Below are 26,803 nucleotides of genomic sequence, written 5' to 3'. Positions count from 1 at the left end.
TTGGTGGATAATAAACTGTTATTTTTTCCCCTGTTTTACAACTAGTTTACTGCATAAACGTTTCAACAGCTCAACAGAGCACTGGGGTAGCAAACCTCCTCCATGTGCTCTGGGCAGCTCCTGGATGGGTTCAGGACCCTGCCCTCATCCCATGAGATGGGTCCCTGGCACTCATGGGACAACCCAGACCAGTCACTGGTGCAGGAATGGGACAGGGTGGAAGAAAGGATGCAAACTGGGTGGGTGACTGTGCTCCTGATGGCTTCTGTCCTGAGCTACCCCTGTCCAGGGACAGCTGGGTGTTGTAGGGTGACCCTGGTTCCGGGCTGGAGCAACCCGCAGGACCCAGGGACTCCATTCACCCTCCACTCCAGAGGCAGATTTACTGCCTCATAGCCAGGGGTGTTTATGGTGGGCTGGAATGCGCGTCCCCAGCACGTGATGAATTTACAACGTGCCAACGAGTGGATTTATTCCTACCCCACTGTCAGTGAATTAATCACAGCAGCCACGGGAAAGCTGGAGGTGCAGGTGCGGAGAGGTGCCCGGAGAGGGGGGTGACAGGGGCACGTGGGGCACAGGGCACCACAGGGATGTCCTGGCTCCAGGTTGCGTTGGGCCACGATGAGCTCCAAGGCTGCCCTGGGGAAAGGTTTATCCTTCAGCTTCCAATTCCACGTGCCATTTCCAAACACAGGTCCGGGGGCCACCATCTCCCACCTGGGCTGGCGCTCTGCAGACAAGGGAGCCCTGGAAACTGTAGGTGAGTGCAGTTTTTCCATGCGTATGTATATAGGAGCAGAGTCAGCTGCCAAAGTAAATACAACCCTTCCCTTTCCAAAAATGTCCTCCAGGAATTGTAAAGGATCCTGGAGCAAGAATTCTGTCTCAGATCCCTTTTGCTTTCTATTGGGGGAAGTGTATAAACCCGCTTCGATTCAGCCTGAGCAAAGGCAACGTGCTGAGAGTGTTTTTTTATGACATGCACCAAAGGTGCTGGGAGCTGGAGCCACGGCCATGTGTACCCCGGGCAGGGCTCACGCAGGAAAACAATCCCAGTAAAGAGCTTTACAGCCACCGAGGAATGTGGAACCTCCACCAGCCCGGCCGAGGCTTGCAAAGCTAATTGCTTTGGGATTTGCTCTTTGGGGGGGTCGAGTCTCCATGGTTGCTGCCTCAGAGGGTCCCAGCTGCCCTTGCGGTTCATTAGGATGCTGAGCGGGGAACTGGAGATGCTTTTAGGAGGCTGCAGCGGTTGTGGGGTAAGGGAAGGAGCCCTGTGGTTCCCAGCTGCAGCCCTGCCTTCTCCCGTTACAGCCGGGGACCCTTCCTGCCCCGGCGGGGTCCGTGCTCGCAGCCGGCAGCGATGGCCCCACGGCTGCTGAACCAGGAGCTGTCCCTGATTCCAGCGGGACCATTCCCTTCTACCTGACCCACTGGAACCCATTCCGGGCTGAACCCCCAAGGAGAACCCCAGGGATGCTTTCTGAGGCCGATGCATCCCCGTGTGTCCCAGGGTGAAGGCTGCAGTGGCCGATGGGACGCGGTGCTGTGCCCGCAGCCCGTCCCCCCAGGCCCCGGCTGCCCACGTGTTTTCTTAACTGATCTTTTCTTGCTCATTTAAGTGACTTTGGAAAATGGGATTTTGGCTCTTAAATCGTTCAGGGGCTTTTGAAAATTTGACTCTAAATACTTTCCGAAGTGCATTTGTATGAAGTAATTCTCTCCAACCTCCCACAGTGGTAGTCAGATTGCATTTAATCCATCACTGAATGTTCCCGAAGGCTGGGATCTGGCACTGCGCTCCACACGGAACTGTGGCTCGCCCCGGCACCACTGCTCCCTGCCCGGTGTCCTCCTGCCCAGCACACCTCTCACCTGAGTGTCACTGCCAGCAAAGCCAGGGGGATGCCCCTTGTCCCTACCCTTGGCACACCATTCCAGCACCCTCAGCAGGCACGGCAGTGCACCCCGGCTCTGCTCGGCTCTGCCAGCCCAGTCCCTGGCCCCCTCCCGCCCCCAGGGCACATTTTCCCGCTGAGCACCAAGGGCTGGTTTTCCGAGCACAATTATCCGTCTTGTGGAAACATGGAAACGATATTCCAATGCACGGGGCTGATTCGATTACGTCCGTGACCCACCGAAATTAAGTTAAGGCATTTTTCAGCCCTAGATTGAATTATGTCTCCTCCCCCTCTCTTGTTCCTCCTGCGTGGAGCAGAGGGATGGCTGGGATGGGGGATTTGGGTGGGCAGCAAGCCCGGGACCCCCCGAGCAGCCCGGAGGTGCAGCAGTGCCCGGTGCTGCTGTGGCACCGCGGCTGTCACTGGTTCACATGTGGCCCTGGCAGGGCCAGCACGGTGCCGGGGACACCACGGAGCCCTGGCACAGCAGCGGGTGCGGGGCTGCCAGGGGATGGAGGCAGTGGAGCCGTTAAATCCAGCACTAAGCCTGGCTTCCCTCTCCTGCTGGGAAGGAGAGCCCTCGGCAGCGGCTCGGCACAGTGCTGAGAGGTATCGGTTGTTTAGCTCAGATAAGTACACTTTAAGTAGAATGAGTTACATGGTTATGACACTGGGTGAGTTGGGATGTTGTTTGCTTTCCTCACTCAGCACGAGGAGCTGGGTTTGCTGCAGCCTTGGGCTCTGAGCTGTGAGCTCACACCTGGACATGTTTTGGGCTGGAACAGAGTGAATTTCACAGTAATTTTCCCAGGAGCTGGTGCAGTGCTGGGTTGTGCCTTTATTATGAGAACCGTGTTGATAAGACACGGATGGTTTGGGTATTGCTCAGTGACATTCATCCAACCCTACACTTTTTCAGTACCCCATGCTCTGCCAGTGAGCAGGTGCACCAGCACCCAAAACAGAGGATCAGGAGACTGCAACTACGAGCAGAAACTGCAGCTCCACAGGATGAAAGCAGTGACCAGCCTGAAGGAAAAAGAGAAAGAACCCGATGATGGGTTAGAAGACCCCAGCCCAAAAATGACCATTTCTGGGCAGTGTGAAGGAGCCGGTGTGGCCAGCACGGCGGGGTCAAGGTGGCATGGCCAAGGTGGCATGGCCAGGTGACCTGGCTGCACCCCAGGGTCCATCCCGGTGAAGGGACAGGCCTGTGGAGCAGGGAAGCAGTGAGGGAGTGATGACAGGCGGGAGAGGCCGGCACGGAGCGGGCCTGCAGCCGATGGTTTGCTCTGCGGGACAGAGGAATGTCTGTGCTGGTGAACGAGTCTGTGAGCAGAGGAAATGCTTTGCCAGTGAGAGCTCCGGTTAAACAAGGCTGGTCCACTTCTGCAGGAACCACCGTGCTGGTGGAGGCCCTCCATGCTCTGCCCAGTGACCGAGGGCTGCAGGTGGGACAGGGATGTGGGAAAGAGAGCTGGCACTGCTGGGACACAGTGATTGCAGGGCTGAGCCGGTGGCAGAGCAGTTGCTGCCAGCAGCCATCCCGCTGGGACTGCAGTACCCGAGCAGCAGGTGACCGTGTGCCGTGGTTCAGCCTTGGGGCTGCTCTGAGCTGCTCACCGTGCTCTGCAGTAGCGACCAGCTGCGGGCAGACCCCCAGCCCCGCCTGCCCGGGACACGGAGGGGACCCCAGCCCCGTCCGCCCGCGCAGGGCACAGCACATCAGCATTCCTGGGAGCAGGGTCCGGCTGCTCGCCGGGGGAAGGCATTGAGAGGGGATTAGCCGTCTGATGCCCCCCTTGCTCAGGCGCTTAATACAGAAAACAAACACCCTTGTGCGCCCAGCGGCTTCCATCCCGACGGGTTTTCTCCGTGCCCGTTGCCTGAGCAACCCTAATCTGCCTCCCGGGGCACTCCGGGGCCCCGCACCCCCGGCCCGTGCACCCCGGCAGCTGCGGCAGCGCCGGCGCTGTCCCGGCTGTGCCAGGCACGCGGCTGCCAGCGGGACATCGCGGCTCCTCCGCCTCGGGAACGGGCAGCACACGGTGGGTGGGAAAGGCTGCGGGCACCCCGCTCCCCCGGGATCGGGGCACCTCTGTCCCCGTGTGCGATTTGAAACTGTGCAGAGTCACGAGGATGCACTGGCACCACGTTTCCCAACCTTTCTGCCCAGGGCAACAGGATTTTCGGAGTGGCGAAGTGCCCCCACCACAGAAGAGGGGGGCACCTCCTGCTGTGGCCCTGTGCCCACAAAGGGACTGGGCAGTGGGTTTGTGGGAGCGTGGGGGAAACGCTGCTCCAGCCCTGGGCTGCCAAACGGACCGGGGAGGGGGAAAAGGGTTGGACCGCACCGCGCCCCATCCCGGGGGCCGGCAGCTCTCAGTCCCGGGGACTCGTTTCCCACCCCGTGGCTGCTGTTGGTGGCATCAGCATCCCCAGGGCTCCGGGCATCCCTGCGCGGGGACACGACAGGCTGGCCCGGGGGGCCGTGCCCACGGGCCCCTGTCCCGCGTGGGGTGGCGAGGAGGGGCCGGGGGCGGGGGCCGGGGCCGCGCTGTCGGGGATATGCGGTGCGCGCAGTCTCCTTCCCGCGCCGGAGCAACGAGCAGCGCGGCCGGGCTGGGACCGCCGGCGGGAGAGAGGAAAAAAGAGGGAAAAGAGGGAAAAGAGAGCAATCACAGAAGCCAGCCTGGCGCGGTCTCGCACCGCACCCCCGCCCCACTTCGTATTCCCCCGCTGCGCATCCCCCCGTCCCGCTTTGCATCCCCCCTCTCCGCATCCCCCCGTCCCACTCCGCATCTCCGCGCAGCCCCGGCCCCGCTTCGCATCCCCCGCACCCCCCGCGCCCCCGGCCCCGCTCCGCCCTCCCTCCCGCCCCGCTCCGCCCCGCGGGGTGCCCGGCCCGGCCCGGCCCGTCCCGCCGCTCCCGCCCGCGGCCGCCCGTGCCCGCCGCTCCGCTCCGCCGCGCCGAGGGTAAGGTAAGGTCCGCTCCGCTCCGCCGGGATGGGTCTGGGCTCCGCCGCTCCCGCTCCCCTGCGTGTCTCGCGGGTCTCCCCGCACTCGGGCGCGAGTTGATCCCGTGGATTTCTCAGTCACGAGTCTCGCGGTTCTGGTGCCTTTCCCCCGAGTAACACCCCAGGACGCTCCAGTCATCCCTTCCCGGACAGGTCTGAGCCCGCTTTCCTCTACTTTTCCTTTTCTCATCCCTTCTCCCTCCTTTGACCCACCTCAGTCGGGTCCCTTTCTCAGGGAATCCTCCCCGGAGCCTCTGTGGTCTCCCAAAGGCCAGCCTTTTCTGCTGTTAGGAAATATGTTTGTGAGAGCAAAAGTGTTTTGGGGAAAGTGCCGTGACCTTTGGGACAGCCGCTGCTGGCACTCCCTGCCCCGGCCCTTCCCGGAGCTTGTCCCCTCCTGCAGCTGCCAACATCTGCACCCAACGGGTCCCGGCACCATTCCCGGGAAGTGGCCTTCCACAAACACCTTGGGAAATACAAGGTGCTTATTTTATTTAGCTTTTTTTTAAGAATGTTGCTGTTAATTGGCTCCTGAGCTACCAGGTTCCCCAGCTTTGAACATTCCCAGTAAGCCAGGAAAGATCCCCCCTGTACAGTAGCCTCAGGCCAGGCAATAACCTACCGGAGATATTTCTCATCTATGGGCAGCTTTGCTATAAGGAACATGTTTAATAAATCATAAGGCCGGTGAATTCCTGGGATTTTTATTGCTTCTGTAAAAATGCAGTTTTGATCCATCTGCGAGGGACACTGGGGAACAAAGCGGCTCCTTTCAGAGCCGGATCCTACGAATTCAGGACACGGAGCTGGCAGTGGGGCTGGTGGCCGTGAGCCCCTGGGGCAGGGGCAGTGCTGTGGTGGTGAATGAGGGCTCCAAGGGCTGTCCTGCCCCTGCTCTTTGAGGGACCAACGTAACCAGGGCTCCTGGAGCCCCGTCTTGGCTTCCCTCACGCCGCCGGGGCTGTGGACACGGCCGCGTGTGCGGAGCCGAGGCAGCGATGCCAGGGGAAACATCACAGCTGGAAACGCAGCGAGGCTGCGCCAGGCTTCCAGTTACATTTTTCCTCCTCGCCCTGTTGCCCAAGGGGAAAAGAAGCAGCAAAACCCAAACTGCTAAAAAACCGGGAGAGATTCTTGCAGGAAGGATCGCCTGGTTTCCATCAGCCCAGCTGACTCGGTCCCCCAGCAGTGGGGAGGTGGATTGTCCCAGCGAGTCTGGGCAGAGGAATGGCAGTAAAGAGATTTTCTTTGCCTGTTCCAGTGTGAAAAGTGGGGTTTAGGAGTGGGAGCAGAGTCGAGATGCGAACGGCACGCGGAGAACCTGGGAGCTGTCAGGAATTCATCGGGATTTTGGAAACCGCGAGCGCCGTGGCTGAGGAGCTGGCTGTGGGTTGAAGTGGGTGGTGGAGGGTGCTGGGCTCTGCCCCACCGTGCTGGGCCGAACCCAGAGGCTGGGCTGCCCTTGGCCACGGAGGCAGCGGATTGGGGATGGGGATTTGTCCCGTCTCCTGCCATGCCTTTGTTTTAGGCTGTGCGGAGCCCGGCCACAGAGGCGGGGAGGGAGCGTTTCTTTGTACAGGGAAGCATTTAAATTCTTTACAGTGATTCATATATTCCATTCATATGAAACACAGTCCTGCAGAGTGTGAATGGGGACTGCGGGGGGATTTTTTTAAGGCAATAAGCCCTAGAAGTGTCAAAAGTTATTCACACCTTGGTGAAATCAAGGATATTTCTGTCCGTGGCTCTTGGCAGGGGCTCAGCACAGCTCGCCTTGCGTCGGGTTTTTGGTTTCCCACTTGGATACAGAGCGGGGGGAACGTGGGGGCAGCACTCCCGTTGCCCCTGCCCAGCACTGGAATGTTTCTCAGGGCCAGAGGGGCCCAGCACAGGCTGTGCCCAGGGGTTGTGGGTTGTCGGGCAGCTCCCAAGGCTCGAACCCCGTGGGTTACATGCCCAGCAAGCCCTGGGGTTGGGGAGCAGCAGCCCTTCCCTGAGCCCATGGCACTGCCCCTCGAGTGATGGTCACCAGGGCTGTGACCAAAGCTCCAGACCAGCTGTCCCCGTGAGGGCAGAGCCTGCCCTGTTTGCCTTCAGCATGAGGGACAGGAACAGCCCAGCAAGGGGACAGACCTCTCCTGGTCCTCTTCATGGCGTGATGGGACCTTGGCAAGGGACTCCAGAGTTCAGGCATGACCCTGGGGACACTGACCTGCTCTGGGGGGCTGTGTCCCCATTGGGGAGTATTGGTTTGGGGTGAATCAAGCTGAATGGCTGGGGGCCAAGAGGTCTGGGGGCATCACCCCAATGCCACGATGTGTCCCAGGTGTGGGGCCAGAGCCCACGGGGGGCTCTTCCCTCCTCCAGCCACTCAGGATGCTTTGGGCCGCTGTAAATCCTCTCTGAAGGAACTGGGAAGACAGTTTTATGGCTGCTGGGGAGGCAGATTAGCAGGGTGTTGTTTTCCATGCTGATCCATCACGGGATGCCGGCGTGTGGTGCATCTGAGCTCTCGGCTGCTGGCGGGGGGCACAGCCTCTCCCGGGAAGGTGGAGATGAAACCTCCTGGTTTTAATGTCTGTCTGCCCTCAGGATCTGTGATGTGAGGGACAAAACCGCCTCCATGGCTGCCCCATGGCCGGGCAGCAGCCAGGCTCCTCATGCTGGGGCAGCAGCAGAACAAGGGAGTTTGGGCAATGGCACCTGTAAAAGGCATTAACCCGGCGGGGAGGGCGTGGGGGCTGGTCCCGTCCCATCCCCACACACCCCTCTGTCATTCTCTCCTATTTCAACTTGTCTGCAGCCTGGGAAGGAGCAGAGTTTCCATTCCCCTGCACTGAACAAAATGTCTGTGACAATAAAATCTCATAGCGCAGGAAGGGGAGGGATAAAAAGACACCAAACTGGATTTGTTTTCCCCCAGTTTCTCATCCCAGCCCTTTTCCGGTGGGAGAGGGTGCAGGCCATTGGCTCTATTGGGCAGGTCCTGGGCTCTGAGCCTCCCCACTCCCCTACATCCTCCATTACTGGCTAATTAGAGAGGGCAATTAACTGCCTTAACAAAGGTGTGGGGGGCATTGACTCATGGCCACTCCCTCCTTTGCACTCAGGGGTTCCCTGCACTGGACATTTGGGAGGCTGGGCTGGTGCTGCTGGAACCTGGCTGTGTCCTGCAGCAGTCTGGTGGGATTGGGATGCTCAGGGTGGCTGGTGAGGTGGGGTGATGCCCCACACTGTTGACTCCCCAGCTCTCCCTCCTGCCCAGGGCTCAGCTGCATGTTGCTTCCTTGCGTTGGCGACTTGGACGCCGGCGCAGACATAATAAACCGCTTTTCCTTTTCCCCTTGTCACCGGAGCTGCTCCTGAGTCACATCCCTGGCTGCCTGGCTCTTCCCCAGGGCTGTCTGCTCTGGCTGCATAACCCTGCACATCGGCTGCGAACTTCAAAGCGATGGGATCCATCCTGGCCGGGAAGGGCTGGAGGGATGGCAGCGCTCCGGGAAACATCTGCACAGGGCCTGGCGGGGCTGGTGGGATGGGAGACTCTGCTCCCCAAAGCCTGGCTCACCTCTGGGCATCACTGGGCTGCTCCCAATGAGCTACAGGAGCCAGACCCTTCACCAAATCCACCTCGTGCCCTTCACCCCTGGGTCCTCACAGGAGCGTCCCACCAGGGACTCTGCAGCTCCCACCGGCTGCTGCCTCCCTGCAGCACTCCTGACCTGGGCTGGGGGCTGCAGGGTGGAGGTGGGTGCTGCCATGAATGAGGTGGGATTACAAAGGAGCCAAAGGTGGCATTGTGAAGGTGTCTGCTGTCCCCTCAGCCGGTGGCCCTGGACCTGGTGTCAGCCGAGTTCATGGAGCGAAGCTCCAGATCACAGGAGCAACTGCAGCCAAAATCTGCAGAGTAGCCGGGTCTGGTCTCTGCGACCTTCCCTGGGGCTGAGCCTGTCCCGCTGGCCCATCTGGAGATGTTTGTCCTCAGAGGCTCTTCCAGGCACTTCTGTCCAGGACAGGCCTTGGCAGGGAGCAGTTAGAGAGGAGGACAATGACCTCGATGTCCACGTGCTGTGGATGCAGCGGTCGATGCAAGGCCTTGCCCAGCTTGGCTATTTTGCACCAAAAACCTGAGTCTCTATTTCTTGCAGTGCTCCCAGCCCAAGCTCTGCTTTCCCTGGGCAGGATGGGCCCTGAGAATTGCCCCAAACCAACAGATTTCTGCAAACCTGCTGCACACCCAAGCAGCCCAGCGATGCTGGACCCCTGGGACCTCACAGTGCTCCTGTGCCTGCCCCACAGAGCTCTGGCCGTCGCCGAGAGCCTCTTTATTGTTCTGGCGGAGGGTTTTGTTTCACTGCTACCTTCCAAGTTCCCAGGGATCTAAATTCTAAAGCAGGGTCTTGTAAAGAGCCCTGTCCAGATGGGCGAGATGATATTGCTGTATCAGATGAGATCTATCCCTGTCTTTATCCACAGACAATGCAACAGTGGGAGCAAACAAGGATAGAGCTTTTCTTCGGAGGCACATTAGCCAAATAAGAGCCTTCGCTTTGTTTTGTGCTGAAACCCAAGACCCTGAGGCCAGACCACCTTGGGGAGCTGCCCCCATTCCCGCAGCAACAGGAGTATTTCCCCCTTTCCCTGATGCCCGTGTTCAGGCAGGGCAGGGCAGGGCAGTGGGTGTCTCACTGCCGGGATGTTCCCTGTCCTCCCCTGCTGTTGGAGCCCTGTCTGTGCCCCTGGGCTGGAAAGGTCTCAGTGTTGCCACAGGGACTGGGCAGCACTCGAGCCTCTTCTGCCCTCGGACACCACAAAGGTGGAAGATGCTTTGGTTGTGCCCTATAATTGTAGGGCCCACAGAGAACAAGTCAGGGCTGTCCAGAGCTGCCGAGGCCACTCCGTGCACTCGCTCGTGGTGCTGCTCGAACCCCGCGGCCAATTCACCTGCTTTCAGATTTCATTACAAGACCCAAAATTCAGCCCAGGTTTGTTTTAAGAAGTTACCGGAGGCTGAGAGAAGCCTGGGACTGATTTATGGCTTCCCATCAAAATCATGTGGTTTCACCACAAAACTTGGAAGCTCTGGCTGCATTTTTTCCTCTGGAGATCTTGGCTCCAGTCCAGAGGCGAGAGTGTGAATCCAGGGTGTGCATCAGGGCTGGAGTGTTCGGGTGCTGTGAGTGAAATGGAGGAGATACAGATCACCACAGGAATATTTAATGTCAGGACAACACAGCCATGGTTTTCAGGGAAGCACCGATAAGGCGGCGGGAGGCTTGGCATGGAGCGGAGCTGCAGCAGGTCCTTTGCTCTCATTGTAGCTTTCATTTCAGCACTCACCACTTATCACCCTCACATCCTGCTCCATGTCAGTGGCTGGAGCAGCTTCCCCCGTGCCACTGTGCCCAGGCAGGCTGGGAAGTCCCACTGCCCTCCCCTCTCTGGACCCACGGGGTGAGGTGCTGGTGCCCACTGGGGTTAAATATGTGGGCTTTTGCCAGAAAAGCATATTTCCAGCCTCAAACATGCATTGTCAACGACTGCAGAAAGGTATTTCTCACTGCTCCGTGTGCCATGAGCCAGTGGACAGGAACAAGCTGACTTTTATTGCTATTTCTTCATATTTCCTGATATTGCCAGTCTGGCACTCACGACCCACAGGCAGATCCCGGTGGGATCCCGGGGTTGGATTGCAGTGGTGATACCTCTGTCTTTGCTTTGCCTTTAATTTCAGGTGCTCTGGTCCCCGAAGGGCTGAGCTGATAACCTGGGAGGGCAGAGCCCACAGCCCTGAGGAGGGAAGGGAGGGCATCCAGAGCAGACCCCAAACCAGGCCGCTGGTGTGGGGCCGTGCCTGGGCACACAGGTTGGAAAAGCCCTCCAAGACCATCAAGTCAACCGAATACCCTCATGCCCACTAAACCATACCACGAAATGCCACGTCTGCTTGTTTTCTGAACACTTCCAGGGGTCCTGACTCCACCACATCCCCGGGGAGCCTGTTCCACAACTGGAGCTGGGCTGTCCCCTGGTCACAGCAGCACGAGGGTCCGGAGCTCAGCAACCACCATGGGCCCACGGACCCCTGAGGGTCACATTGGGGAGGGGTCTCAGCAGCTGGCTCGTGGCAGTGCATGAACAGAGGAAAAGAGCTTTGTGTTACATAAATAACGAGGTCAGGGCCCTGCGAGCTGCTCCGGCTGCGCCAGTGCCGCGTCCTGCCCAGCATCCCCTGGCGCGGGGGCCGGCGGGACAGCAGAGTCGCTTCGGGGCTTGGGTGCCTTTGTGGTTTTAATTTAGTGTCTTTTTAAAGTCAAGATGAAAGGGAGAACCGAGCAGGGCAGCAGCAGTTCCCCTGTCTGCGTCCAAAGGAAGCTGGTGGGGCTGTGCCGAGCACCAGTGGCTCCGTGCCCGCTTCCCGAACCTCTGCTTGCTCCTTCCCACCGCCGGCACGGACACGTCTGTGCCACGAATGGACCTTGTCTGTGCCAGCACTGCACCGTGCTAGCAAATGCCAGCTCATGGGGCAGTGTGAGATGATCCCACGTGGCCCCAGCAAAGGACACTCAGGTGTCCAGCACCGCTCCGACAGCCCGATGCCCGTTTCCATTACACCTTCTCCCATCACACTTTTATTGAGGACCATGTGTAATGTCACTGCCAACCACCAACTACGGGCCAGGACAAGACCTCAGCGCTCCTCAAGCAGCCATAAACCAAGCTGCACAAGGAGTCTGTAATTATTTTATGCCAAGCCTGGTATTTTCCTCCCCCCAGGGGAGGCACTAGAGCGAACAAGAGCGGGCCCGTGCCAAACCGTGCCCAGGCAGCGCTTTTATGAAATCTTGGGTTCGTCAGAATTAATTTCATTTAAAACATTCTTCTCGTTTTTCATAAAGCACAGCAAATCCGCGGTACTTAGGGCAGGAATGCAGCCAGAGCGCTGCCGGGCAGGCGGAGAATTACCCGCGGCAGATGGGCCGTGGCGGCGGGGTCGCCCCTGGTCCGGAGCTGCCCCTGGTCCGGAGCTGCCCCGGGGCGCATCTGGGAAAAGGGGAGGTGCTGGAGTGACCGTCTGGGGCAGAGCCGGGTGCAGGGCTCCCTCCCTCCCTGCGCTCCCGAGGGATGTGGGAGCTCAGGCGTGTCCGTCCCCAAAGGTCAGTGAGTGCCGTGGCTGCCGCCGTTCCCACCCCGGGGCTGCGGGGCCGTGGTGTCCTGCACGAGTGGGACAGGGTGTCACAGATCATCTGTCTGAGTCTCCTGGCTGGTGGCAGATGGTCCAGGGGTGGAACCTGGTCCAAAACCTGAGCAGAATTGCTCAGGTTGCCAATAATTGAAGTGAGTTTGGGGGCTGGGGGTACCTGAGCGGGGCTGTGGGGCCAGAGCTGTGCTCCAGGACAGGGCTGGCAGCTGGTGCTCCTGCCCTGCACGTGAAAGTGTGACAGTCAGGGCAGTGGGAGAAGCAAACCTCTGTCCACCCATTGCTGGAGGCATGGAAGGGGCACCTTCTCAAAGGCAAGACCCCTGCAGGGCTGCTGCTGGGGGGCTCTTGGCATAGGATAGGGTTTGCTCCCTGGAGTCCAATCCCAACTGGAGGAATAGGTAAAAAATCTCATGATTCTGCAGGGCAGCCCCACTGGGAAAGGGTTTAACTCCCCTCCCTTCAACCTTTCCCCTTCCTGCAGCCCCCAGGACAGGACCCAGGTGGGCATCTCAGCCAGTGTGTCCTCTCAGGATGCAAATGGGTGCTCGTGACCTTGGGTGACCTTGGGCGCTCTGGCCCTGAGAGCAGATGTGGGACATTCTCATGGGAGTTAGAAACCAGAGGGAGCTGATGGGTTTGTCTGACTGGTCCCACTACAGGCTGGGGTCACTCCCTGCTGTGCTGGGAACCTTGTTTGCTCCAAACCTCCACCTCCCTGAGGCTGGTGGGCTCCGGCCTGCTGGAGAGCTGGCAGGGGTGAGGAGGGGGATTAGAGGGTTTAGCAGGTGTTGAGCCTCATCTTTCATCCTGCTACAGAGAAATCCTTGGCTTGCTCTTTCCTGCTCCTGCACAAGCCCCGCCAGACTGGGGCTGCCCTTTCCCTGCTGCTGACTGGGATGGACTGGGAGATGGGTTTGGAACAGCACTGCGGGTCTGCACCGTGCCCAGAGCCCTCTGGGCTTTGGCCAACTCGGTTTTGTCTGGATGGAGCTCCAGAGGAGTGGTGGGCAGCTCTCTGGCACCTTGTGGCACAGCCAGGTGCCATTTGCCAGCTGCAGGATCGGGTTGATCTGTGCTGCTCCACGGTTTGATGTGGAGTGTGAGGGCACAGGGCTGGGCCTGCTGCTTATTTTGGTTAAATTGAGTTTTCTCTGGGAGATTGGGGGGTGCTGGGGGCCTCCAGACAAGGGGCTTTTGTGAGCCGGGCTGCAAACCGATCCCCTTTTGTGGTTTTGCTTTTTTGGATGATACAATTTGTTATTCCAAGAACTACCCAACAAATGGACCCCATTAGCTGAGTCCCTGGAGCAGCTGGGGCCGGTGCTCACGGTGCCTTTGTCTGCACCCACCTTGGGCCCGATGGGAGCGCTGGGGCCGTGGCACTGCTGTGCCCCTGGATGGTGCTGGGGCAGGTGGGGGGCCAGGAGCTGCTGTCTCTCCCTGCTGGCTGTGCTGACAGGGCATCTTGTGGGATTAGCCTGGACTGGGACCAGCAGAAAGCACCGGTTTGTTGAATTCCCTGTCACATTCGTGTCCCTGGCACACACTGACAATAACCCAGTTGTTACCGTGCTGCCGAGGGCTGGAACCAGTGTTGGGGCAGCCCATCAGTGGGGGCAGCCCTTTTGCCCCCTTGGACAGGGCTGGACCCTCATCCTCATGCTTGGTGGGAGCCGTGGGAGTTTGCATCCCTCTCTGCCTTTGGGCAGAGGGGCTTCCCTGGGGAGAGCACTGGCTGCCAGCAGGGCTGGCTGTCCTGGTGAAGTGCCAGGGGAGCAGGATGGGAAGCAGGGGGCAGCTGCGGTGTCAGGGGTCCCACAGTGGCTCTGCAGACCCCTGGCACTGAGCAGCAGCCCCTGCACTGGGGGCTGCCCACAGGTCCTGCCAGCAGCTCCCCACCAGCTCCAGGCAGCCCTGGCACCGCTGGTGCACCCAGGGTGGCTGCGTGGATGCCATGGCAGTCTGTGCTGTGGGATCTCAGCTGTGGGGCTGTGGTGCCAGGCCATGGCCATCCTGCCAGGTACTGGGGCTGGACAGTCCAGCCAGAGCATCCTTGGCTGGTTTGGTGCTGCCTCCCGTGTGCAGGGATGCTGCTGGCTCTGTTGGTCTTGGCTCCCATGGCATTTTCCCTGCATGCGAGTGGCTGGAGCTGTGCAGGAGCCAGTGGGTTTATAAATAAAAGCGTCAGACACCTCTCTAGGTGGTGCTGAAACAGCCCCACCAACCTGCCATGGCACGTGTGGGCTCCCTGTCCACAGGGGACACCGCAGGGCTCCCCCAGCTCCCTGCCCCCATCTGGGCTGGGCTCACACACCACTCCTGCAGCACCAGGATGTGCTGCCCTGGCCAGCTGGGATGTGTCCCTGTTCCCACCAGCCTCCCAATGGGACATGTCCCCTGGGCTGTCCCCCAGCAAGGAGGGATGTCCAGGAGTGAGCAGCACGTGCCAGCCGTGCCCAGGGGTGGGTTTGCAGCAGGGGATGGGTGTAGGGAGCATCCCTGGGGCATGGTGTGTGCCAGCACCACACAGAGGGGACATTGGCTGCCATAAAGTGACCTCTTGGCAAGCTCTGGTTGATGGAGAGGATCCAGGGGAGAGCAGTGGCCTTACAGCTTCAGCTCCCATTCCTGCCCAGTCACTCACCGTGCTGGTGCCACGGCGCTGGCCCGGCACGGGCAGGGATGGCCCGAGGCCGTGGGACACTGGCCTTGCACGGCATTAGCTTTCCATTGACTCATCGTGGCCACGGTCTGGCCCTGGCAGAGCCCAGCGGGGGCCGTGGGAAGGGGCAGCCATAACTTCCCAACAAAAGGAGCTCGGCAGTGGGCAGGAGACAGTGCCGGGAGCCAAGTGCTGGGGCAGGACCCCGGCCAGGCCCGGCCGCCTCCGCTCGCCATGCCCGCAGGGTGCCAGGGGGACGGGGCAGCCACAGCCCCCAGTGCCTCCCTTGGAGGCCAAAGGCCAGCGCAGAGGGGGGTTCCTGGCACCCAGCCACGACCAGAGCCCTCCTCCCACCACGCCCCCACCACATTCCATCCAGGGCCTGACATTTCGATGTGCCGAGCCTTCGGAAAACAGCATTTTAATGCTCTTGCTGTAAATGCGGTGGAAAATGTCTGTGGGCTTGTGCAGGATGGCTCCCAGGAGCCCGCTGAGCCGTGGGCGTGCCAGGCACTGGCTGAGCCCTGCCAGGCAGCTGGGATGGGGTGGGATCCTCCGGAGCCCTGCGGCTCTCTGAGCCATCCTTGGGATCACAGCCAGCTCTGCTCACCCTGTTCTCTGGTTATTCCCGTGGCTGGTGCTGCCCGTCCTGGGTGGGTCCCGCAGCCACTCGGGGCAGAGCTTTAGGGCACCCCCTGACCTGCCCATGGTGAGTGTGGAGGGGACTGTCACCCTCCCTGGGCATTGCCCACTGCTGTCCCTGCCTCCAGAGCCTTTCCCTGCCCCGGTCCCACCATAACTCCAGGCTGAAGGCTGAAGGTCTTTTCCCTTCTTGGTATTGGTTCGATTTTTTTTAAGAATTGTCTTCTAGAAAAATGGGCTCAATTGGTCAATTTAATTTTTTCTCCGTTTCATTACTCATAAATGCCAGGCCAGTGTGACACCCACAGCAGATGCCCAGTACTTGCCCAAACTGGGGCTGCCACATGCCCACCACTTCCTAGAAGGCAGCAATGTGCCAGAGCCTGCCCCAAATCGGGTCTGATCCCTGGACTGGGTCTGATCCCCAGGACTGGGTCTGTTCCCCAGGTCTGGGTCTATTCCCGCAGTCTGAATCTGCTCTTGTCATGGAGAGACAATTGGGATTACCATTGGGGTTCCTTGGATGCAGTAATGGTGCCAGTCCCCTCCTGAGCACCATGGCACCCTCTCAGTGGCTATGCCCAAACAAGGGGGTGTCCCCATGCCAAGGCAGAGGGTCCTGGCCGGGCTCAGCACTGTGCCACTGACAGGATGAGCCCCTCTGGGCAGCGGGTCCCAAGTGTGGACAGAGGGAGGTTCCCACATGACAGAGCCCAGAGGAAAACTCGAGTGAGTTGAGTGTTTTTCCAGCTTGAAGACTAAACAAAAGGTTTTGTAATAAGTGTCTCCCCGTCCCCCAGGGTCAGTCCCCAGCTCTGTGCCCGGGTGCTCCCGTTTCATCCCATCCTCCAGCAAGGGCTCTGCAGGGACACAGGGACAGCCCTGAGTGCCACTGGCTGGTGTCTCTAGCAGAAACAAATGAGTCCCACTAAGAAAATATTCCATGTATTCCACACTGCTTTCCGCTGGTGCTGGAGCTCCAGGTCCCCAGTTTTGCTTGGCAAAGGGTCAGTGGTAACAGCGACGCCAAGGCAGATGCTCTGGAGCCGTGAAGGTCAGCGGCTCCTCCGGGCCTTTCCCAGACACTGTCCTGGCTGGCTCCTTTCTACAACCTGGGTCCAGGGGTGGTTCTTCCCCTGGAATGGTCTGGGACACATGAAATCCATCCCGTTTCCTTATGGGCTGCCCTGTAGAGGTCTGGATGCTCCGTGTGCCCTGGACAGGGCGGCTCTGCCGATGTGCCACGTTGGGAGAGGCAGAGGCAGCAGGACATGAACATGGGTGCAGGGGTCCAGGCAAGGGGGGGTCTGGAACCCTTTGAAGAAAATTCAACAGGATACTCGATTGCACTGGAAATTTGGAGCCTGGAAACGAGGGTGTGGCTGCGGGTTGTGGCCTGTTGGTGTTACCTGAGGCTGAAAGATCATTAATGGCAGAGATGGTGCACATGGGGACACTGAGTGGCCCCTTGTGTCCCTCAGGACGTGGCACCCAACTGCCCCTGCATGGGGCTCAGGGGGATGGGGGGTTGGCATAATCCCCAGGAAAGTGGGGCCAGTGGAATTCCCTGTGAGGCTGTCAGCTCTGAGACAAAGGAAATGTGGAAAATAAAAAAAATTAAAAAAAAAAGGAAAAAAAATAGAAATTTCAAATTGAAAAATCAAAGCAGCTGATTCAGCGATGGTGAAACATCTTGTGACAGTGTCAGACAAATTCTTTCCAAGCAAAGTTCTGGGAAAAAACCAGCTTGATTTTGCACAACCCGCGTCCGTCCCAATGGAAAGGCACGTGGGGGTTGCCCACTGGGATGAGGGCACTGCAGGGCCCTGGGAGCACTGCCTGGCAGACAGCCTGCCCCCTGAAACGGGCATTACAGAGCACAGGGGAAATCTGAAATCCGCTTGGGAGTGTGGGAGCGTCTTGTCAGAGTTTCCACCAAACACCTCGGTCTGGCTGGGGTCTCGCAACAGCTCACAGAAATTAAATTAAAGTAAATTAAGTTAGAGAACATAAATACAGTCTGAAACGTGCACTCCATCCCCTTCCTGGGGTGTGGATATGGGGAAGCAGCTCTGCAGCACTGCCGTGCCAGGAGTGCCCCTTCATGGTGCACGGCCCTGGGGGGCAGCAGGGAATGGGAACAGGGATGGGGATGGGAAAGGGGTGGGAATAGGGACGGGGATGGGATGGAAATAAAGACAGGGAGAGGCACGGGATGGGATGGGATGGGATGGGATGGGATGGGATGGGATGGGATGGGGATAGGGTGGGGATGGAGGTGAGAAAGGGGTTGGGGAGGTGGGTGCTGGTGCAGGGCGAGGGCAGGACGGCGGCACCGCCCCCGCAGGTAACCCCATCCCCCGCCGCCCGCCGGGGAGGGACACGGCCCAGGCTCCTGCTCCTGAAATTTATTTTAATGTAAACCTAGCTGTAAGGCAGCTTTTTCTCATTTTTAAACTATTTCATATCAATCCTTGGCCTGACATTTGTTTTCTTTGAGTGCGGTGGGGAGCGCGGTCGGCATTACTGAGGATATCTCCTCTGGAATCTTGGCAGAGGCGGCTCCCTATCTTTGAAGAAACGGCAAATGCAAAACAGAAGGCCGATATTAGAGAAGCATAAACAATATTTTCCCCCCGTTAACCCCAGGAGCGGCGCAGGGGCCGTCTCGGAGACACGGGGGGGGACACGGCCCCCCCACTATACAGCACCTGCCCGGGCTGAGCCCAGGGCAGGGGGACCCCGGCACTGCTCCAGACAGGTCCCCTCAGCTGCAGCCAAGCAGTCCCCGAGGGCTGTGACCGACCTGGTGGGATGGGGAGCAGTGGCAGCCGGTGGGAGGGTTTGCTGGTGCAGCCGGGGGGCCCCAAACACGGTCTTGCCCTTTTGGGGGCAGGGAATTGGGCTCTGGGGTCGCCCCCGAGGAGATGCAGCTCCAAGGGCGAAGCTGGTCTCACTGGGTGCTGTGGCTGAGGGGTTTTGTGGAGGATGGACGCTGAGGATGTGTGGGAGCAGCAGTGCTGGCACCAGCCAGGCTCACCTGGGGGGTTGCTAAAAAGCTGGAAGAGGAGAGGAAATGGAGATCAAAGGACCCAGCAAAACCAGGGAGACAGGCTTTCAACCCCTGATGTTAAAATAAAATGACTGTTAGGATAAACACTGCAAGGCAAGTTCCCGTCTGGGCAGCCGGGGCAGGGCTGGGGGATGTTCCTGGTGTTCCTCACAGGAGGGGATGGTTGCACAGCAGTTCACACATTTGCTGTTGTACCTTGGGTGGTTTGGGAGCGTGTTGGAGGGTGGTGAGGGGATGGACTGATGGAAAACCAGTGTGGGGATGTGCAGAGGTGATGCTGTGCCGGGGAGGCACCAGCCCTGCTGGGGCACAGGGAGCCAGGAGCTGCTTTCCCTGGACACTCCTGGAGCCGGTCTGTGCCGTGGTGCAAGGTCGCTTTGGCCAGAGTGTGTCCATCCTGTGGCAGGGCAGGTGCTGCTGTTGAACACCTGAGTGCTATCACAGGCTCCCCCTTCTCCCATCTCCCCCTTCACAGGAGTCCCCTTCCCATGGGATGCATGGGCAGGGCTGTCACTGCCTTCCCTCGGGTGCAGGAGCCACATCCCCCGGGATGCTGCACGGATGTGATGGGCTCCAGCAGTACCGGGGTGCTCCCTGCCATCCCCCCGGCTCTCATGGGGACATGGCAGGTCTCTGGGACATCCCTGCCCTGTGTGTCCCAGCCTGCAGCCCCCCGAGGGAGCTCCCCTGAGCACCCTGCCCAGAAGGCTCTGGCCTGGACCATGGCCCATTCTGATGAGGCCGGTGACCCCAGCACAAGGCTGAGGTTTAAATGTCTGCGGGCCATGACCACGTGCCCACAAATTCCCTGAGCCGGGAATTGCTCTCTGTGGGTCCCCCCAGGCTTAGCAGATTTCTGTGCAAAGCACCCATTGCCTTAGAAAACGCTGTTCCTGTGCAGGAGCTGTGAGGGCAAAGTGGGTCTGACCCGCAGACCCTGGGTAAATTCCCACTGCTTCCCACTGCTGCCACCGGGGCTTATGTGTCCCTGGAGCAAGGCTGACTGAGCCTCAGGTAGTGATGGTTGATGCTCCAGCAGCTCACTGGGGCTCACAGCCCATGTCCTTCCCCGTGGTGGCTGTGCAGATACTCCACATCCTGCCCCAGGATCCAGTAAGAAGCTGTGCTTCTTAGTCATGGCATGAGCCAGGGCTCACACAGCAATTTGGACCCCCACAGCCCCCTGGAGAGGGGCTCCAGACCCTGCCAGGATGGCCAAGAGGATGGGACCTTCTGGGACCCTCATCCCTACTGCACCCCAGCTCTGGCACTCGGCTCCCCTTCTGCTCTATCCAGCCCTCAGGGACAGTGCCACTGCTGCCCTCCAGGCAGGCCACCATCCCACTGGGAGGAGGAGGAGGCGGGAAGAAGAAGGGAAGAAAAAAATGAATCCCCACAAAAATGTCTTCATAACAGGAAACGTCTCATAAAATACCTGTGGTTTGGCATGTGTGATCCGACTGGTCAAACTATGCACCTGGCAGGGAACCCTGCTATTAATGCTGCGAGTCTGGTATTTCAGTGCAGTGGAGGCTGGTGGGAGGGAGAGGACTGGGGGGCTTGGGTGCAGAAACCCTCCACGGGGGCCGAGGCAAGAGGAGGACACATCCCTTGGGGATCCTGCTCTCCTCCATGGGGGATTTCCCAGCCTTATTTTGGTGAGGGGACTGCAGCACCCCAGGGATGCTGTGAGCCAGCCTGAGCCTCGCCCCAGGGCAGGAACACAGTGCTCCTGCAGCTTTATGCCGAGGTTTTCCACCCAGACCCAGGTCCAAGCCGATGCCAAGCCGGGGTTCTCTGTGTGGGTTTCCCAATGCCACGGTGCCCGTCGTTCCGCAGGGATGGCGATCGCCGGGGCTCTGCCGCGCTCCCGAGGAGTTTTGACAGCTGGAGGTGAGGGATTAAGCCCTGAGCTGTGACCTGCGGCTGCGCTCCCGGCACACACGCCCGGGGTCATTAATCCGCCTGAGCTGAGCCCTGACCCCGCGGCCGTGGGATCAAGTGGTGGCACCGACGCTGGTGTCGGCACCGCTGCCGGACCCCGGGCTCCTCGGCTCCGGGCAGAGTGGACCACGGACAGTTTGCACCGTGGGCATGCTGTGTCACACCATGCCATGCCATGTCATGCCATGCCATGCCGTGATGGGCCATACCGTGCCCATCCCACTCCACGCAGGGCCGGGCACGGGCACCGCTCAGGGGCAGCAGGTCCCTGCAGATGGGGTGGGGTGTTTTTTCTTCGTCAAGGAAAATGTTTTCTTGTTCCCTGGGCTGCTGGCGGGTGAGGCTCCGGCTCCGGCTCCGGCTCCGGCGGCGCGTACAGCAGCCTTGGATGGGATCAGGTGTCATGCAGTTAAGGACGGGCTGGTGCCAAGTCTCCCCCGAGCTCCGACGCTGCTCAGCCGAGCTGCTCCCGATGTCTTTGGCTTTCGCAGCCCGGCCTGCGGAAACAACGTGCTGCTCTCCCTCTCCGTAGCTCACTTTTCGTTTTCGACTGGGTTTATTGTTATTTTTAAAGCATGTGTAGCGCAAAGCAAATCATCGACCTCCCCGCTGGAGCCGGGCCAGCCCCGTGTTGGGCTTGGAAATCCTCCCTGCTTTATTTTTTATTGTAAATGACCGGAGGATGGAGCGGCTCGATGGGACACGGCGGCGGCCAAGCCCGCCTGCTCCAGCCCACCCACACGCGCCGGCTGCTCCCAGAGCTTCCCCTTCCCCGCGTCCCCCTGCCCTGGGCGAGTCGAGGTGCTTCCCACTGCCCCCCCAGCCTGGGGCCACTTCTGCCGCAGCTTCCAGAGGTGGTGACTGTGCCCCGTGCTCCCAGAGCACAGACTGGGGACTGGGATGGGTACAGGGACAGGGATGGGATGAGGCCACACCAGTGAGCCTGGGTGTGCAGCTGAAGGGCATCAAATTCCGCACCCTGGCTCATCCCTGAGCCCCTCCATGGGGCTGGTGTGGCCCCGGAGTGGATGTGGGGCCAGAGCTGGGGTGAGGGCCAGCGAGCACACGCCGTGCCCTGCGATGACCACGCTCTGACTGCCGGGTTTAAACGAGTTCCCTGCCGTGCCGGCCTTCAGTCGCAATGGCAGATCCCCCGTGGATCACATATATTGACTTAAAAAATAATTAGCCTTGAAGGGAGCAGGCGCGGGGCCGGCCAAGCCCTTCATTAATATTTCAGTAACAGGGGCCATAAATCAGCCACGGCTCAGCCAACAGCCCCAGCTGTGTCCACAGGGAAGCACGGCCGTGGTGCTCACAGGAACATCGCCCAGTCCAAGGACACGGGAGCACTGACACGGACACTGCAGGGAGAGGGGGTCAGTGTGGGGACCAGCAGCCCCTTCCATGGGGAAAGACCAAGAGCACGCCGGGAGCATGACAGGAGCTCATCAAGCTGCCCAGCACGAGCCACGGGCAGTTCTGAAGCCATGGGGGCGGCACGGGCTGGTTGTTTTCCTGCGAGAACAAGGTGACATTTCTTGTCTCCTTTCTCATGCTTTAAGTGTGAGATTTTTTCCCTGTTCTCGGCACTTTCATGGCGTGCCAGGGGTTTTTAACACGTCTGCTTGTTGCCTGCCAGGGGAGCCGGCCCTCGCACCGCCGGTGCGGCAGCGGCGGCTCTGAAGCCGTGCCAGGGGTCCCGGTGCCGGCTCAGGGCCCTGCTCCCCCCAGAGCTGAGCAATGTGGTGCTGCTGGGCTCCATCCTGGGCTCCAGCATCTCCAGGGAACAGCACAAACCCCTCGAGTGCTGCCCCTGTGTGAACCCTCCTGGCTCAGCTGCTCCTGCTGGGCTTGGCTTTGCGGCAAGGGGTGGTTGTGGTTGAAGTACCAGAGTGTGCTGAGGGGGATGGAGCTGCCTCCAAAGGATGTCAGCCTGGCTGGATAGTGCCCAGCCCAGCAGCTGTAGTGCCCAGGCTGGGCAGGGTGAGCCAGAGGAGGACAGGCAGGTGACCCCCAGCCGTGGCTGCCCCATCCACACCACGGACCAGCCGCTGTTCACGACCTGCCGGGCGAGAAGGGAGTGTGGCGTGGCTGCTCCGTGTGATTAATTATCAGTTCATAACACAGGAGATTTCAGGCATGAAAGAGCCTCTCCACAGGAACGTTGTGCACACTTTATCCATCATATGAGGCTCCAGATGTTTCCATTTTATTCTCATTAAATCACTGCCTGGAGAGTGCAGGAGTGGGAGGCCTCCTGCCCCAATGCCGGGCACCACTGGGGGGGACAGCACAGCACCAGAGACCCCCTTCCTTAAGGGATGGACACACATGCCTGGGGGGCTCAGGCCAGGCTCCCCCCATTGTCCCACAGCCCCTTGGGAGTGTGGGAACAGGTGGAATGACCCGGCTGGACCAGTGGAGAACACACAGGAGAGTCCATGTCTGGAGCCACCGGTTGACAGAGGGCACAGGGAACTTCATTTTGTATCCAGTACACAGTGAAACTGTGGCCAGATTCCCTTGTCCTCCTTCTCCCTTCCCTCTGGCTCTGTTTTCCTTCCATCCTGTGTCTCCTCAAGGGCAGGGGAAGCAGCACCCAGTAGTGAGGGGCTGAGCCACCCCAGGGTGCTGTTCCCACGGCAGCATCCTGAAACCAGCCCGGCAGAGGGGAGGAGCAGGGGCGAATCCAGCTCAGGTGGGAGAGGAGAGAGCTGGGAAGGGAGGGAGGCAGAGACAGAGGCACAGGGGTCATACCAGGTAAGGAAAACAAGTAAATAGCTGATTCAGGGGTTTGTTCTCCTCTTTTATTTAACAGAAACTGTATTTTTACAGCTGCAATCCCTTAAAATGGGATTCTTTTTCCCTTAAACAAATCCTTGTAAAATAATGCTTCATAAAAGAAGCGTTCCTCTCCTCGACCCTGAAGACAGAAAAACAATGAGGCCGGTGAGGCCCCGGCCGTGCTGCCAGGGAGGCCGAGAGTGGCTGCCACGCGTGTCCCTGGCAGTGCCACCCGACCCACAGCCACGGCTCCGGGTGCTCTGGTGGCCCCGGCACCGCTCCGGCCCCACGGCTGAGGTGGGATGGGCAGAGCTGAGCTCCTCTCCTGGCAGCCCCCACAGCCACCTGCATCCTCACAGCTCCATCATGCAGCCAGTGGTAGGGCCATCCCTGTCCTCTCCTGCCCTCAGCTACTCCGAGGGCATTTTCCAGGCAGGAGGAGCAGCAGTCAAGGTTTCCTCATCCCTGGAGACTTCAACAACCTGCCAAAGCCCCTGTGGCATCAGAAACAGTCTTGTGCCAGGGCTCCCTGCTCCCTTGACTTAATTTGGTTTAATTTTGTTCTAATTTGGGAGGTTTTGGGTTGTTTTTTCTCTAGTCTGCAGCTTTTTTTTTTTTTCCACTGCTGCTTCAGCAAAAGCGATTCAGGAAATTCTGATGAAATCCCGTCGTGCAGCAGCCCTGCCCCTGCTCCCCAGCAGGACAGGCTGGGAGCTTAATTCTCATTAATAACCACCACGGGTCAATTATTGCGAGAAGGAGGAAAATCAGCAAAAAAGCTCTTTGGCATCACGTGTGGTTTAAGCTTCCGAAAATAAATGTTCTTTGCAAATCAACCTGTTTGCAGCTCTGCAGCGTGGAGCCGGCAGGGAAGGTTGCTGGAGGAAGAGAGTATTTATAGAGGGGGTTTATTTTAAATAAACAAGCACTTAAGGCTGAGGCTGCTGCTCCCTCGCTGCTCCCTCATCCTCCGTGTGAGCCCCCGCACTGCCCGCGAAGCGCCGCAGTTGAGCCACAAACGGGAGTCTCCAGCTCCAACGTTGTGGGTTTGGTCCAGCACCCGTTTGGGAGACTCAGCACTCACCTGGCTGTTCCCAGGGCAGGCAGAGCTTGGCAGTGGCAGCCTGAGCCTCCCACAGGAGCCACGGCCACAGGTCTCCTCAGGAGAGCCCCTGGTCACTTGAGGAGCGTGACAGCAACATTGGGTTAGGTGGGCTGTGGGTTTTTCATTTGACTTTTTTCCCTCTTATGTGCTAAAAGTATCAAGAGAGCCTGGTGTGGAAATAACCCCAGACTCACAGGTGCCAGGGCAGCCTCTGTAAGGCTCTGCTGGGCACCCACTGTTGGTTACTGCTCATAAACTGTGTGTTTACTGTGCATCTCCCAGTCACAGTGTGTCAGGAAGGGCGACGTGTTCAGGGCATCTCTGGTCCACAAAAAGGCAAATTTGAGGGAGTCCTGCTCCCACTGGGATCCTTCCCAGGCTCTTGGATGGTCCCTGCAAGGCGGAGGGGACAAGGGGGGCTGTGGGTGCCCACTCTCACTGTTGCTTTGTCTGCAGGAGCTGTGGGAGCAGGAGCAGGAGCAGGAGCAGGAGCAGGAGCAGGAGCAGGATGCTGCCGGATGCCGTGGCGCTGCTGGTGACGATGGTGATGGTGGTCGGCCCTCAATCAGCCGTGGGAGGCGGCGTGGGGGGCTACGCCCAGGTCAAGTACATGCAGCCCATGGTGAAGGGACCCCTGGGACCACCGTTCCGTGAAGGCAAAGGGCAGTACCTGGGTAAGGGCCGCGCTCTGCGGGGGAACGGGAGGACACGGGGGAGCTGCTGGCACAGCGGGAAGGGGCTGTGGCACCCCAGAGCCACCGGACACTTGTCACCTCCTACCCTTGGGGTTGGAGCCCCTGGGAGTCACCTGGTACAGCCGAGGGTCCAAAACATCTTTGGCAAAGCACAAGGGGCCTTTTGAGTCTCCTTAACCCATTGCAGAAGGACAGGATGGACACAGGGAGAGGCTCAGAGGCCCCCCCTTTGCTGGGGCTGGGGGGCACCCGTGGGTCCCTCGGTCTGGGAGCTGGGACACACAGGGGACCCTCCAGCCTCTTGCTCCCACCCTGCTGCCCGTCCCAGCTGTGAGGCACAGGAGCCCCAGCACTCACCCCTCTGCCTCTCACTGCTGTTAAACCTGAGCTGTCCCAGCAAGGCTTTTTCCACTCCTCCACCTATTCCGTTTCCCTGTCTGTGTTTTGCACCAGCTGGGAAAGGAAAGAGTGCCAAGGCCAGAGCTGAAACCCAGTCTGGCAAGGGAAGAGCAGGAGAGAGACATTTCCTCCCTCAGAGAGCAGCAACCAGAAACTCCTCAGATGTTAAATCGTTCCCCATGGAGTGACATGTGCACTCAGAGGGGCCGAGGCACCAGGGCCATCGCTCCACAGAGCCAGGGCTGCAGGGCCCCCAGCCTTCTGTCACCCCTGCCCACAGCTGCCCTTGGGACCTGTGCCCATCCCAGGCTGCTGGCAGTGCCACAGGATGGGGCAGCGCTGGGTTTGGGTGCCCAGAGCTGCCAGGTTGGTGCCTGGCCCTCGGGAAGAGGTGCCAGAGCCTCCCTGTGGGTTCTCACAGACCCTGACGCTCCCAGGAGCTGAAGTCCTGGCTCTGGGAGGAGAAACTGGAGAAGGCTGGGCTGCCGGTGGCTGATTTACTGCGGGGCTGAATGGCTTATCGGGAGTTCAGCTCAGCACATGTGTCAGAAAACACACAGCAAAATCTGGAGCCGAAGCGTGCTCTGAGCCCCCCCTCCCTGCCCCCTTCCCAGCTGTTGTAAAGCTGCTCCCTGAATCCCAGCCAGAGCCAAAACCTTCCAGCGTAGCACAGGAACACTTCAGCTGCTGGTGGGACTGGATTCAAATCTCTCCCTGCTGTTTTCCCTTCTCTTTTCTCCTTCTTCCTATGCACGGGAGCGGCTTGTGCTGCCTCAGAGCAGCACCACCTATTGTGGGGAGAGCAGCAAGTGCCAGGCTGGGGCAAGGTGTGGTTTGGGCAAGCTCTGCCAGCCTAGAGCAGGCACACAGGGGACACTGAGTAGGGCAGAGCACAGCAGTCCCATGGACATTACTCTCCTGAACCCCTGGGAAAGAGAGGACAGGTGGGGGACACAGGGACGCAGCAGGGACAGCTGCAGCCTGAGCCACCAACTGCGGGGCTGCACGGAGGCAGCTGGGGAAGCCGGTGCCTCCTGGATCCCACCGAGCTCCCATCTCTGCTTAACCTCTAATTTGGCAAGGAAAATCCCTGCTGGCCTTCTGCCCTGCTCGGGGAGCTCAGCTGACTCGCCGCGATGGCGCGGGGCTGTTCCGTGCCCCCGCGGGTTACCCTGACCCGGCGGGGAGCTGGGGGGGCCCCCCGGCTGCCCCAGCCCTGGGATCTCCGGCTGGGGAGCCACGGGGGGGTCCCTCCTGCCTCCAGGTGCCACCTAGTGAGGGGCAGGTTCCCTCAGGGTGCCAGACACCTTTTCTGACCCAAAAGCTGCTGCCCCAGGAGCACGGAGGCAGCTCAGGGTGGGAGATGCTGCT

At 59.7% G+C, this 26,803-nt stretch overlaps 1 protein-coding gene across 1 annotated transcript in view; it reads left to right on the top strand.

Annotated features, from left to right (window-relative positions):
• Window positions 1-4,871: 4,871 nt before the first annotated feature.
• The window catches only part of COL8A2 (collagen type VIII alpha 2 chain), a 26,549-nt gene continuing 4,617 nt past the window's right edge, over window positions 4,872-26,803 (top strand). The window contains exons 1-2 of the mRNA XM_051770986.1: window positions 4,872-4,885; window positions 24,795-25,012. Coding sequence (XP_051626946.1) covers window positions 24,847-25,012 — 166 coding nt within the window. The 5' untranslated portion in view covers window positions 4,872-4,885; window positions 24,795-24,846. The remainder of the gene's footprint in view (window positions 4,886-24,794; window positions 25,013-26,803) is intronic.

The sequence above is a fragment of the Manacus candei genome, unplaced genomic scaffold, assembly GCF_025592945.1.
Source record: "Manacus candei isolate 608988 ecotype Guabito, Panama unplaced genomic scaffold, ASM2559294v1 h1tg000127l, whole genome shotgun sequence".
Taxonomy (NCBI): Eukaryota; Metazoa; Chordata; class Aves; order Passeriformes; family Pipridae; genus Manacus; species Manacus candei.
The sequence above is the reverse complement of the archived record's forward strand: the minus strand, read 5'-3'. Positions and strand labels throughout refer to the sequence as shown.